This window comes from Homalodisca vitripennis, chromosome X, assembly GCF_021130785.1.
Source record: "Homalodisca vitripennis isolate AUS2020 chromosome X, UT_GWSS_2.1, whole genome shotgun sequence".
In the NCBI taxonomy this organism is placed as follows: domain Eukaryota; kingdom Metazoa; phylum Arthropoda; class Insecta; order Hemiptera; family Cicadellidae; genus Homalodisca; species Homalodisca vitripennis.
Genome location: NC_060215.1, coordinates 143,357,364 through 143,372,145, shown reverse-complemented (window position 1 = coordinate 143,372,145; position 14,782 = coordinate 143,357,364). Strand labels below are relative to the sequence as shown.

The window sequence follows — 14,782 nt, the reverse complement described above, 5'->3', positions numbered from 1 at the left end:
TAGTTAGAACAAGACAGACCTCTAAGAAAGGCAATGGAAGACTAGCTTGGTTTTGTATGATGAACAAACAGAAAACATTTTGATTAGATAATTATTTTTGTCTTTGAAAAGGTAATTTTATTGGTCAGTTTTTAAAGGCAAAACATTCTTTTCAGAACAAACGGCAGTTTGTTTTGTAATAACATGGTATTTCACCTTTGTTTTTATGTCATAAATTTTTTCAATAATGGCAGGCCAAGGCATGTAACTTTTTAATTTAATGTTGACCATTTTTGTATAAATTTTCAATATTTTCAAATAATGTGGAATCTAGGCTTTTTATTAATAGGAGGAATGTTTTTAAGTAAGAACTGTTTTGATATTGAGACACTGGAGAGCAGTGTCCCGTTCTTGCGCACTGTCTACCTTCATCTGTTAGCAATCCACAGATGCAATTACAGCAAAAAATGGATCGTTTTTACATCTGTTAATGCATATTTCAAATGCCCCTGTCAACTGAGAATCCCACCATCTGTGAAGCAAGTGCTGTTATTTGTTTTCTTGGGGCTAAAGCCGAGAAAGCAGTTGAAATTCATCGTCAAAACTGCGTATGAACAAAACATTGTAAGTGATGGAATGGCATTCATATGGGTAAAAAATGCTACTACTTTATAAGTTGCTAAATTCAAGATTATCGGAAATGTTAATACCTATTGGGGTTAGTTTAGTTTATTCGGAACATGTAGGTATCATATTGTTGGGGTTAATCCCCATTTTATGTTTAAATATATCATAAAAGCGGAGATGACACAGTGACTCAATACGAGTCGCTGGCTAGTAGGAGGGTTAACATGTAAAACGAGGTCAGATTTTGCTAAGTGGAATGCATAATTTACTGTTATGTTCAAAGATTCTAAGTGCTGAAAGTGAAATAGTGTTTGTATATCACATATTTAAAAATTGTTCTGTACTTGACAAGAATAATAGCTATGTCTTCGTATCCTTTCTCCAAGGCAGCCCATAAGGCACAATTGTTCTGTTTGTCCACGGAAGACAGATCAACACCACGGCGACACAATGCCTCCACCACATCAGGCAAATTGTACTGGATCGCTAATTCCAAAGGGGTCTCTTCGCTCATCGTTCTGCAACAGAACAACCAACTGTGTAAAAATTAAATTATGACTATACAACATTGATATAGCAGCCATAATTCAGAAAAACTCCAAATAAACATACAAAATACATCAAAATATTAAATTATGTAACAGTTTTATAAGGGAAAGATTTAATAATTTTTTGTAACCTTATTAGCCAAGACATAATGAAACATGCCAATGACAAGAAGAGGCAACATCCCCATGAGGAAGGCACTATGCCGGTCATGTCACCTTGGAAGAAGAGAGACTACTTCTGTAGCAGCCTCTTCCAGTCAAAGTGAGCAAGAGAGACTGGGGGAGAAAAAAACCTTTAATATTAAGGGAGCCCCACCCACTCCAACAGCCAACCTGCAGTAAACTATATCTACCAACCAACTCTTTTCACTTCAATATCTTGACGTTTGCAGTTAGTGATATGTTCACTTCTGCTGATCCATTGGTTTGCCCAGACTTAAGTGACACATTGGTTCAATGTACAAAGAATGGCAGTTTATATTGGTTCTTATATTCAATGTAGATTGTTGGGATCTACTACTGTAACTAATTAAAAGAAGAACACCAAAGATATTTTCAAGAAGGTTATGTTTGTAGATTTAAACCGCTGCCTTTTTGTGTGTGGATTTAATCATTTGAGATTGGACTTGTGGCATTGTGCTTTTCTAATAGAGATCTTTATTTTCATAACCTGTGCTTTCATTTACAATTTTCTTCTAACTCCTTATGAGTCGTACCCTGATATGGTGAAAAACAAGTTATATGAAAAAGTAGATATCCATGTATAGTAACTTATTGATGGGTAACGTTTGAATCCTTCATCAATCGGCAAACAATGAAAAGCCGCCGCCCATACAACCTGATTTGGTTGTTGGTTATGGTAGTCATTATTTTTGTATTATTCACTTTATATTCATGTTAGCAATTTATTAATTACACTCACATTTTATTATGAATGTACACAATACATTCAATAGTCTATTTAGCAATAGCGCCATTCAATATTTTATTTAGTTAAAAATTACTCACGCCACTATTATTAGACATATCAAAATAAGTCATTTATAAAAACTTTAATAGGCTAAAATAAGACTTCTAAAGACCTAAAACATAAAATTGCCAAGAATGAAAACGTTTTAAAATGTAGTTTTATATCCAAAATTGACAGAAAATTTCATTTTAAAATTCTAAATTCCTTTGCTTTAATTGTCACTAAAAAGTAGGTGAAGTATCCAATTTAAACTTTTAATTCTATTTGTTGTTATTGTTTCATTCAGCAATACAGTAATATAATACATTGTGAGAATAGTAGTTCATTAGTCCAATCCCTCATGAAACAATTTGAATGGACAATCTTTTTTTATTTTTAATTTGGAACCAGCGTTTTGGCAGCATGAGATCCCCGAGTATGGCTGATCCACAGGTCATGTAACCAATTGGCTCTAGGTCACACATGCCACATGCTGTCCTGTATCGCTTAAATGTCTATTTTTACCTCGTATATAATATTTTATCACGTGCTTTATTTAATTAATAATGGATGGTAACTTGATAGCTTTAAAGTGTTAAGTGTTCAGGTAGCTACAAAATGTTTTTCCACTTACGGTGAGAGCAGGAGGCTAAACCATAGAGGTGCAAGAAAGACTTCCAATGACAGGTGTTAAAACAAAAAAATAAAATCTACTACTTCTATTGGAAGCAACTAGTACTCGTCAGATAGTAAATAATAAATAAAAATGCCTTTATTAATTTGAGACACTGAATTTCAGAGCAACTCATGTCAGAGCCCAGCATAACAGAGATAACAAACACTAGCAAGAATCCCAGGTGAGACACCTCTGTGACTGAAATGGACCCCATCCCGGGACAGGGTAGATTTTTTCGCCGTCTCCTTCCCTCAGGAAAAAAATCAAATTTTATATTATTTTCAACAAATTACTGTAAGACAATGTTAAAACCACGTATAATATTTAAATATGAATGATTAAAATAAGTAGATTTATCATAATTTTTGGTATTGACACTAGATAAACATTTAAGTTCATGTACATGTTGACCAAGTTGTTAAAAAGATCTCATTTGGGTTGTTAGTAATTTATAAAATGTCTGTGCTCCGCTCATAGTCTTATGATTCTTTACCTTGCATATAATGACTCCATAATTTTTTTTAATTATCCATCTATAGAGCTACTTCAAAATTTAATCTAAATAAAATACTTTTATTACAAAAACATGCTATACTTCTAATTTTAGGTCTGAATTGGAATGAATCAGTGAGGGATGAGATTCCTCGCCTGGGAATAGTGACACTGTACAGACTTTATATTTACCAAGCTCGCTTATACACAAAACAGTTACTAAGGTCAAATAAACTGCATATATTGGGTGCTCACCATAGGTATTCGACTCGCTATAAACACAACATAGCTACAGAGACCCGTAAATTAGAATTCTTAAAGAAGAAAGCAAAATACCGAACCAAATCACGATCTGTAACTAAAAATGAGAAGTGTTTAAACAAATTTAAAAGATACCTTAAACAGTCTAAACCATAGTATGAGTTTCCTCTTATTATTGAGTAATAGGAAAAATTAGTTTTAGAAAGAAATCTGATTACTACGTAAATTACGTCTATAATATTCATAGTATAAATTTAAGAAGGTCATTAACACATTGATTGCGGCGGACAGTCACTGATAGCATCCCGGCTACTCTAAATTAGGTACATGACAGGTGTCGCTGTGTAGGTGTTTAACAACACATTCTGTAGCTAGAGATGTATCATAGTTTGACACATTGACTACAGCGGACAGTCACTGATAGTATACTGGCTACCCTAAAGTAGGTACATGACAGGTGTCGCTGTGTAGGTGTTTAACAACACATTCTGTAGCTAGAGATGTATCATAGTTTGACACATTGACTACAGCGGACAGTCACTGATAGTATACTGGCTACCCTAAAGTAGGTACATGACAGGTGTCGCTGTGTAGGTGTTTAACAACACATTCTGTAGCTAGAGATGTATCATAGTTTGACACATTGACTGCGGCGGACAGTCACTGATAGTATACTGGCTACCCTAAAGTAGGTACATGACAGGTGTCGCTGTGTAGGTGTTTAACAACACATTCTGTAGCTAGAGATGTATCATAGTTTGACACATTGACTACAGCGGACAGTCACTGATAGTATACTGGCTACCCTAAAGTAGGTACATGACAGGTGTCGCTGTGTAGGTGTTTAACAACACATTCTGTAGCTAGAGATGTATCATAGTTTGACACATTGACTACAGCGGACAGTCACTGATAGTATACTGGCTACCCTAAAGTAGGTACAAGACAGGTGTCGCTGTGTAGGTGTTTAACAACACATTCTGTAGCTAAAGATGTATCATAGTTTGACACATTGACTGCGGCGGACAGTCACTGATAGTATACTGGCTACCCTAAAGTAGGTACATGACAGGTGTCACTGTGTAGGTGTTTAACAACACATTCTGTAGCTAGAGATGTATCATAGTTTGACACATTGACTGCGGCGGACAGTCACTGATAGTATACTGGCTATCCCTAAAGTAGGTACAAGACAGGTGTCGCTGTGTAGGTGTTAACAACACATTCTGTAGTTAGAGATGTATCATAGTTTGACACATTGACTGCGGCGGACAGTCACTGATAGTATACTGGCTACCCTAAAGTAGGTACATGACAGGTGTCACTGTGTAGGTGTTAACAACACATTCTGTAGCTAGAGATGTATCATAGTTTGACACATTGACTGCGGCGGACAGTCACTGATAGTATACTGGCTATCCTAAAGTAGGTACAAGACAGGTGTCGCTGTGTAGGTGTTAACAACACATTCTGTAGCTAGAGATGTATCATAGTTTGACACATTGACTGCGGCGGACAGTCACTGATAGTATACTGGCTATCCTAAAGTAGGTACAAGACAGGTGTCGCTGTGTAGGTGTTAACAACACATTCTGTAGCTAGAGATGTATCATAGTTTGACACATTGACTGCGGCGGACAGTCACTGATAGTATACTGGCTATCCTAAAGTAGGTACAAGACAGGTGTCGCTGTGTAGGTGTTAACAACACATTCTGTAGCTAGAGATGTATCATAGTTTGACATATTGACTGCAGCGGACAGTCACTGATAGTATACTGGCTATCCTAAAGTAGGTACAAGACAGGTGTCGCTGTGTAGGTGTTAACAACACATTCTATAGCTAAAGATGTATCATAGTTTGACACATTGACTGCGGCGGACAGTCACTGATAGTATACTGGCTATCCTAAAGTAGGTACATGACAGGTGTCACTGTGTAGGTGTTAACAACACATTCTGTAGCTAGAGATGTATCATAGTTTGACACATTGACTGCGGCGGACAGTCACTGATAGTATACTGGCTATCCTAAAGTAGGTACAAGACAGGTGTCGCTGTGTAGGTGTTAACAACACATTCTGTAGCTAGAGATGTATCATAGTTTGACATATTGACTGCGGCGGACAGTCACTGATAGTATACTGGCTATCCTAAAGTAGGTACAAGACAGGTGTCGCTGTGTAGGTGTTAACAACACATTCTATAGCTAAAGATGTATCATAGTTTGACACATTGACTGCGGCGGACAGTCACTGATAGTATACTGGCTACCCTAAAGTAGGTACATGACAGGTGTCACTGTGTAGGTGTTAACAACACATTCTGTAGCTAGAGATGTATCATAGTTTGACACATTGACTGCGGCGGACAGTCACTGATAGTATACTGGCTATCCTAAAGTAGGTACAAGACAGGTGTCGCTGTGTAGGTGTTAACAACACATTCTGTAGCTAGAGATGTATCATAGTTTGACACATTGTGACGACCCCAGCATATATTTCTAAGACCAGACCGGTAACATTGTATGCGGTCTTAATCAGCCAATTTAAAATATTAAATTATCAGTAATATATTTTATTTTTATTCAGCATAAAATTTAATTGTAGTAACGAGTAATGAATATATGCAGCCAGACTTATTAGGTTAAGCAGTGCAGGTGGAGAAGATATATATTTTAATTCAGCACATGAATTGTAAGTCCAAGTCTGTCAGCAGTAAGCCTGGTAACTTTCCATACCCAGAGCAGCTGCGCAGTTACTGGGTGGTAAACAGGCAGGAATTTGCTGAGGTAGCGTCTGGAACAACGCTGCTCCCTGGAGTTCGTTGTTCTGAGTCGGAGTCGTGCCAGGGTTTTGAATGCGTCAAGCTCGCGTGAAATCGCTCTCTTGCTCTCTCTCCCGTTCTAAATTTGTAATTGTTCAACTGATTCTAAATTATGCAATAAAATTCAAATTGTTTTCGCAATAAACTAAATTGTTTTATTTGGCCAACCGAGGAGAGAATTTTTATTACAGCAACCTGGGCTAGTTTCCATCACCGTGTCCGAATTAGAACCCGAGAACTTTTTAAATTAAATTACGTGTGATCGTCACGCCACATATTTGGTGTCAGGTGTGGGGTTGTGTCAGTTGGTTCTGTCGGTCGGTTCATCTTTCTAAAAATAAATTAGTGTTTCTTTGTTTCGTTGAAGAAATCGAAAAGTTGGTGCAAGAAGCCGGGACAAGGATGATGGGTAAGTAATTTTTATTCTGCCCGTAGAATAATGCTAGCCTAGAAACTGTCTATAAAACGTAATATTTGAAATTGTTGAAATCACGAGGTGACTAAGTCAAAGGTAATTTAATGCTTTAAATTTAAAACTAATTGAAAACTTTTTTTGATTAATTTTTATTGAATTTTAAAGTAATACTTGTAATAGAGACGCCATATTGGCTGAGAACAATAGACGCTAATAGTCCGCCATACTTGTTGTAAGCTCCCACAATTCCATTCGACATTACTAACTAGTTATATTCTTTGTTAGGCATTCGGTTGTCGATTACTTGAATCTCGACAATCGTTATTTCGGTAGTTGTGAATAATTGAGTAGTTATTCAGTAGTACTTTGTTTTGATTGGACTAGTCCCTCAGTAATTCAATTCTTATACGTAATATTGATCAAAAATAAACGTACACTCTAAGGTTTTAATGTGCTGATAGTTAAAACCCGATTAACCTAAATTAACTGCTTCTAAAACTAACTTAATTATACAAATTAGTTGATAACCTAACCTTTCTGACTTGGTTAGGCTAACTCAAAGGTACCGGTACAGGGTAGGAGGCTAACCACGTTGTGAGAGAAGGAAGATAAGGGGTAGTAGTCATTAAAGGGAAGTGAAATAAATTATAAATTTAAATATTTTTGAAAAATTAAAGTTGGACTTGGTTATATTTTGTTGAAACTTTGGGAACTTGTTCATCTGATGATAGTTAAATTATAATTAAACTTTAAACTTTTGGTTAACTTTAAAGTTTTGACTTTTGATTTTTTTATTATGTTTTAAATTCTTCCTCTCGTCCGTGGTGGAACCAGCAAACCCTGATTGAGTTAGTTTGCTAAGTTTATTTACAGGCACGAAGAAAGAAGATTAAATTTTGTGGAATAGGTTTCGACATTCGTGATGAATTGAGTGATAGTTAAAAGGTATTTTAAATATTTTTGGGTAATTTGAAGGAAAAGTAAATATTGAAATATTGGAATTATTCTTTGCTCAGACATAGTAGGTTGTCTTGACTTAGAATAAATCGTGGTGTAACTTCGTATTTGATTAGTGTTCAGGACTTAGACAAAAAGTGGATTGATTAGAGCTGAATTGAAAGTTGATTGATTGATTGCAAGTCGATAAATTAAAATTATTTCTTGATTTTAATTACTTTTCACAAACGGGAGAGAGCACATAATTATTTAATTGAAAATTTAATTGAGAAAAATCTTTTAAAATTATTTTTGGAAAACTAAGTTGGGACTTGTCCACTTTTTGAAAGTAAGTGTGCCTGAACTGATTGACAATGACTGGTCGCGTTAGTATTGGAGGGCAAGAAATGGACCTCCAGGAAGCCATTGATGCGGTAACTGAACGGTTGGAGACTCTTGGTCATGCTAGGTTGGATCGAAGTGACCACCTGAACACCATGTTGGAGGAAACTTTGCGAGGTCATACAGAACGACCTACGTTCGACATGGTAGACTCGATCACTCCCTTTGATGGAGGAAAGCCGGAGGCTGTTCTCCACTTCTTTGAGAGTATCGACAATGTCGGTGAATTAAGTCATTGGGGAAACGACGAAAAATTAAGGGTTGCTAAATTGAGATTGGCTGGAACCGCCTTGAGTTTTATTCGATCGGAGGATCAAGGCCGGTTGAGTACTTATGCGGGATTTAAAGAAGTTTTGACACAACGGTTTAGTGACAAAGCTCCGAAAGATTGTTACTTCCAGCAGTTGTCTGTAATACAGCAACGGAGGGGTGAAACGATTGAAGCTTTTGCTGATCGAGTGTGGACATTAAATGAAAAGACAGTGCGAGTCACTGCAAATCCAGAAGTTAATGCTGCACTAAGGGAAGAAGCCGATCGTAGAGCTTTGGATGCTTTTACCCGAGGTCTTATTGGACACGTTGGTGATCAGACGAGACTAAAATTCCCTACTAACATCCGAGAAGCCGTCACTACAGCGGTGGCAATTGATCACATTTTGAAGCAATCGAAAGATCCGTCTTGCGCTACAGATGAACGGAAGGTTTTTCAAACTGACCTTGTTTGTTATCGGTGCCATAATCCGGGGCACACGTCTCATGAGTGTCGGGACAATAGGGGATTTAGTAGACCCAGTAATGACTTGAGGTGCTGGCGATGTAATAAGCCAGGGCACAGACAAAAGGATTGTTGCGTAAAACTTCCAAACAGCACTCCTAGTGCTAGTCAGTCGGGAAACGGGGCAGGGGCCAGTGGAGTCGCCGCCACCCGTCCCCGAGAGTAAATGAGCCACAACCGCAGGCCAAGGCGACGAAAAGAAATGTAATGACTGGAAAGAACACTTGTGAACCTAGAGTAGGAGCCTTAGTTAAGAGTCGTGAAACCGCCCGAGTAGATAAAGAAATACGGATAGTTCCGGTTGTGAAAGATTTAGCCGAGGAACTAGTTGCCATGGGGCGTGTGGATAATGCCGAGGGGAAGATATTAATTGATACCGGTGCTCAGGTGTCGCTCATCAAACGTGGAGCCGCTGTAGCTCCGATGACAAAGCCTGACTTGATTATCCGGGGAATTTCAGGACGAACTCTGAAGATTTACGGCAGACAAAAAGTGACTTTGATGTTAAAGCCGGGTGTGCCGGTGAAAGGGAACTTTGTTGTGAGTAACCTACCCCGTGGGTATTTAGCCGTGTTAGGTTGTGATATTCTGAAAGAGGGAAGTGCATCGATAGACATCACGGAAGGTGTTCTCCGTATGTCTGGAAATGACATTTGGTTAAATCGGTTGCACAAGGGTGAGAGTGTCCCCGATTCAGGTAGGCAAGTAGTTGCGCCGCGCCACGAAAAGGCACAGGCCCCTACTACGACACCTGAGGTTGTCCGAGTGGCTAAACGCCAGGACAGTTGTATAGAGAATTACGTGTATAACGCTAAAGATGTCACGATACCCGCGCGGAGTGAAAAACTGGTTCAGTTGAAGTTAAGCAAATTTGGATCTACGACTAATGATAATCTGGAGGGTTCGGATGTAGTGGTCGAACCGGTGGGTTTTACCATACAGGGCGTGTATTTGGCACGAGTATTAACGAAAATAGTGAACAATAAATGTTGGGCGAAGGCTGTGAATGTAAGTGGCGAAGAAGTATCCCTTACGGTAAATTCTAAATTTGGAATAGTGGAATCAGTTAGTAACGATACGATAGATAAGGTCAAACGTAAGATAGTCTTGATAGCGGATAGTCACGGTCGCGGAATTCAGCAGCTATTGGAAGAGAGGTTGCCAGGGAACTTTGAGCTCAGTTCGTGGTTTGTACCTAATGGTAAGCTTAAAGATGCGATGAGTAATCTTAAAAGAGAGATTGCACAGCTGACTCAGGGTGATACGGTACTGGTGATGGCAGGAACCAACGACGTGGATACAGGTGCTCCTTACTCGCGCACCCTACAACAAGCCTTTCAAGCAATACCTAATAAGTGGGATGCTCGCATTGTAATTATGGGAATTCCTGATAGGTTCGACAAGAATGTAATAGGAGATCTGAAGAGAGCGAATGATCTACTTAGATCCTTCGTAAAAGGAACCAATTGGGAGGGACGGGGAAGGATGTCCTTCTGTGAGATGCGAGGAAGGTTTGCTAGGCGCTTGTATACCAAGCATGGGCTACACCTCAATGAAGAGGGAAAGCTGAAACTCGCAGAGTTGATGCGGAAGACCATCTTGGATGATGTAGAGGTGACAACGAAGCAAGTAGGACTAGCTATCAAAGAATACGAATCGTTTGATAAATGTGTAGATGAAAAACTTAGCCATTTGAGACTACCCGAGCGACAAGAGGTTAAAAGAGTACTAGAGGAATACAGGGACGTGTTTGCGCATAGTGAGGCCCAGCCTCTGCAATGCACATCGGCCGTAAAACACGTTATCCATACGAGAAATGCTGCGCCCATTTATAAGAAAGCTTATCGGGTTCCATTTCATCAGAAACCCATAGTGGATGAGTTGATTAAAGACCAACTGGACAAGGGAATAATAACTCCTAGTCATAGCCCGTGGGCGTCGCCTGTAGTCATCATCCCGAAGAAATCTGTGGATGGCAGTAAGAAATATCGTTTCTGCGTAGACTTTAGAGCAGTCAACGCTGTGACTGTACCTGATGTATATCCTCTACCCAACATCGCTGAGACACTTGACTCGCTGGGAGGTTGTACCATGTATACTACACTTGACTTGAGATTGAGAAGTGGTTATCATCAGATTATGGTAGATGAGGAAAGTCGACCGAAAACTGCCTTTAATGTGCCAGGAGGTCACTATGAGTATCTACGTATGCCCTTTGGACTGTCTACGGCGCCTGCAACATTTCAGCGCCTGATGGATTCAGTTCTTATGGGATTAAAAGGGGAAAAGTGTTTAGTGTATCTGGACGATATTATCTTGTTCTCGAAAGATTTGGCTTCGCATTTGTCACATTTGAGTGAAGTGTTGAGTAAGCTACGTGATGTGAATTTGAGCGTGCAACTCAGTAAATGTAAATTTGCAGTAGGCGAGGTTAACTACCTGGGTCATGTAATAACTGGCCATGGTGTAGAACCCGACCCAGGAAAGGTTAAGGCTGTAGAGGGATTCCCTGTACCTAAGACTGTAAAAGATGTACGGTCCTTTTTAGGTTTGGCCGGATATTACCGCCGGTTCATAGAAGGCTTTGCTGCCATTGGGAAACCTCTTTTTGATTTAACCAAGCAAGGGAAGGAGTTTGATTGGGATCGGGCGTGCCAAACTGCGTTTGAGACACTTAAGTGGAAGCTAGTCTCATCACCAGTGTTGGTCTTCCCCGATTTCAGTAAGCCGTTCACCTTGGCTACTGATGCCAGTATTGACGCTCTAGGGGCTGTATTGTCCCAAGAAGTAGATGGAGAAGAACATCCAGTCGCGTACGCTTCTCGCACTCTTTTTCCTGCTGAAAGGAATTATTCTATGACCGAAAGAGAACTGCTAGGTTTAGTATGGGCTACAAAGTATTTTAGATGTTATTTGTTAGGCCGTGAATTTAAGGCTGTGACAGATCACGCAGCACTAAACTGGATGTTATCTTTGAAAGATCCAAGTAGTAGACTAATGAGGTGGGCGTTGAGGCTTGCTGAGTTCACTTACACCGTGGAACACAAGCCGGGAAAGAGACATACCAACGCTGATGCTCTCAGTAGAGCTATGTGCGCAGCTACTCGCAGGGACGAGCTCCCTGTGGTTGACCTTGCCACACTGCGTGAGCATCAAAAGAATGATCCTCATTGTCAAGAGTTAAGGAAGGCCAAGTGTTTTAAGTTGAGCCCAGAAAAGATCCTGTACAGAGTGAGCGGAGGTGACAAGAAGATTGTGGTCCCCTCATCTCTTACTCGTGAGGTAATCAGGTTGAACCATGACCTGCCAACGACGGGACATGCAGCGGTGGCTAAGACGTTAGACCGTATTAAGGCAAAATTCTGGTGGAAGGGCATGGATAAGGACGTATTAGACTATGTGCGTTCGTGCCACAGTTGTAGTCAACGAACCAACTATGGAAAGGCAAAGGCCCCCCTTGGAACGTTGTTTAACGAGCCCAAGGTTCCTTTCGAAGTAGTGGCAGCCGACATAGTAGGGCCCTTGCCCATCAGTGAGTCGAGAAACGTGTACATCTTGAGTGTGATGGATCATTTTTTCACACGGTATTGTGAATTTATACCACTGCCTGACCAAACAGCAGACCAGGTGGCTCGAGCCCTAGTGCAGAGAGTGATTACTAAGTTTGGTGTTCCCAAGGCTTTGATTACAGATCAAGGGGCGAACTTTACCTCTGACCTGATCAAACAGTTGTGCAAATTCTTGCACATCAGGAAAATCCAGACTACAGGGTTTCACCCACAGAGTAATGGTCGGCTAGAGAGAGTACACGCGACTATTGCCAAAATGCTTAGTCACTTTGTGAACCGTCATCAGACTGATTGGGATGAATATCTCCCATATATAACTATGGCTTATAACAGTCAAAGCCATGAGGCTACGGGATTCTCTCGCCATAACGAAATGTTGTTTGGGCGAAAAATGGAAGCTCCTATGGAGGGTGACTTGACTATCACAGAAGATAACGAGGTATTTGGTGATCATGTAGAGACTCTGCGCGCGAAGTTAAAGGAAACCCATGAAGTTGCTGCGCGACGTAAGGCATTGGCCAGGGCCAAGTATGAAAGGCAGTACAACAAGAAAGTGAAGGATTCGTTGTACGAGGAAGGCCAGTACGTTCTGCTGCACGTGCCGAGTATCGGACGTCACAGAGTGAAGAAACTGTCAAAACTATGGAAGGGTCCCTACAGGATAGTCAAGGTGTTATCGTCGTTGAATTTAGTTTTGAAAGTGAGAAATAGAGAAATCGTGGTTCACGTGAATCGAGTAAAGCCGTACGTGAGTAGAACCAAGGTGAACCAGGTGCCGGAAGTGCACGTTGACGACGATGTTGGCGATATCGAGATTCCAGACTCGAATATCTGTATTGGTGAGGGAACACCATCAGCAGATTATGGTATCCCTGTACCAAGTGTTGGCACACCTCGTACGGGAAATAGGTTGCCACGTGTAAAAAGGAGGCCAGCACGCCTCGAAGACTATGTGCCATAGTTGGGAATTATATCGGTGGTGCTTTGACAAGTGGGAAGTGCTTGACATGCTTATGGGATTGGTGTTTCGTGTTGTAAAGGTAAAACTCGATATAAATTTGAAGTTCTGTTTTAGGATTGATTTTTCTAATCCTGGGAGTAGTAAGCTGCTTCCAGCAAGGGGTCATATTTGAAGGAGGCAGAGATGTGCTGCTGACGGACAGCCATTGGAGGGTCACGTTGCAGTACAACTTGACGCAGATTGAAGAGGAATCCCGAAATCTAAGTATCTTGGTAAATGAGGTAAAGAATCATTTTAATACATTTTTCGAAGATCTACTTAATGAAAATATGAGTTCACACTCTCCATTAATTCAATTGGAAGCCGGATTTCGTTACGAATTTGTGCTATTACAGCAGTCAGTTAGTGAATACCTAAATGAAATTGATGATCTAATAAAACTGTTACCACAAAGACGTGGGAAACGAGGTTTAGTAGATGCAGGAGGTCATGTGTTAAAGTTTCTGTTTGGTACACTTGAGAATAGCGATTTAGAAATTATTGACGGAAAAATGGATTATTTGTACAACACCAACGAGGAAATAGTGCATCAAGCTAAGGAGCAGGAGACTGTTCTAGCAAATATGCAGGCGGAAATAGTATCACATGCAAAAACAATAAATAACGTAATTTCTATATTGAAAGAATATCATTCTAATATGCATGAACAAATGGTTAAAATTTTCACACAAGCAAATGCTGCTCATTATCAGTTAAAAACTCTTTTTGAATATTTGAAGTTAAGTTCTGCGCTTTCGGATACTAAAGAAACAGTAAGTAGTGCAAGACGAAAGATAACTAAATTCCATCAAGCAATTGAGAGCTTAGCAGCTGGGAAGGTTGACAGTAACTTACTAACACATCATGAGTATCTAAGAATTTTGAAGGAAATTGAAAAGGTTATACCTCCAACGACTAAATTGTATTCACCTGTTAAATTAGAAAATATTCATCAATTTTATTCTGCTGTGGTTGTTCATAGTTATACAACGATTCACACCCTAAGGGTAGTGATGAGGTTGCCTCTTTCAAACGATAATAAGATGTTCCAATTATATGATATTATTACCTATCCGGTGTATGATGCCTCTCTCAAAGTATGGACCCAGTGGGAAGTTGGTACCCAAAAATTATTGATCAGTAAGGATCGGTTGATGTACTCGATGTACAATCAATTGGAGTTCGACCGAGAGTGTCGAGGGGAACAACTGATTGTTTGCCCGTTATCGAATGTCCTGTTAAGCGTAAGCAAGAGACCAAATTGTGCGGTTGAGATGTTTCATTACGAGCAAGTGAGGCTCTGTGGTAGAAAATTAATATCGGGATTA

General features: G+C 39.8%; 1 protein-coding gene across 2 annotated transcripts in view; it reads right to left on the bottom strand.

Moving 5' to 3' along the window:
- LOC124369961 (rabankyrin-5) overlaps positions 1-14,782 on the bottom strand; it is a 114,833-nt gene that overhangs the window by 18,278 nt on the left and 81,773 nt on the right. For both annotated transcript variants that reach the window (XM_046828189.1, XM_046828190.1), the window contains exon 14: positions 951-1,124. In XM_046828189.1, coding sequence (XP_046684145.1) covers positions 951-1,124 — 174 coding nt within the window. The remainder of the gene's footprint in view (positions 1-950; positions 1,125-14,782) is intronic.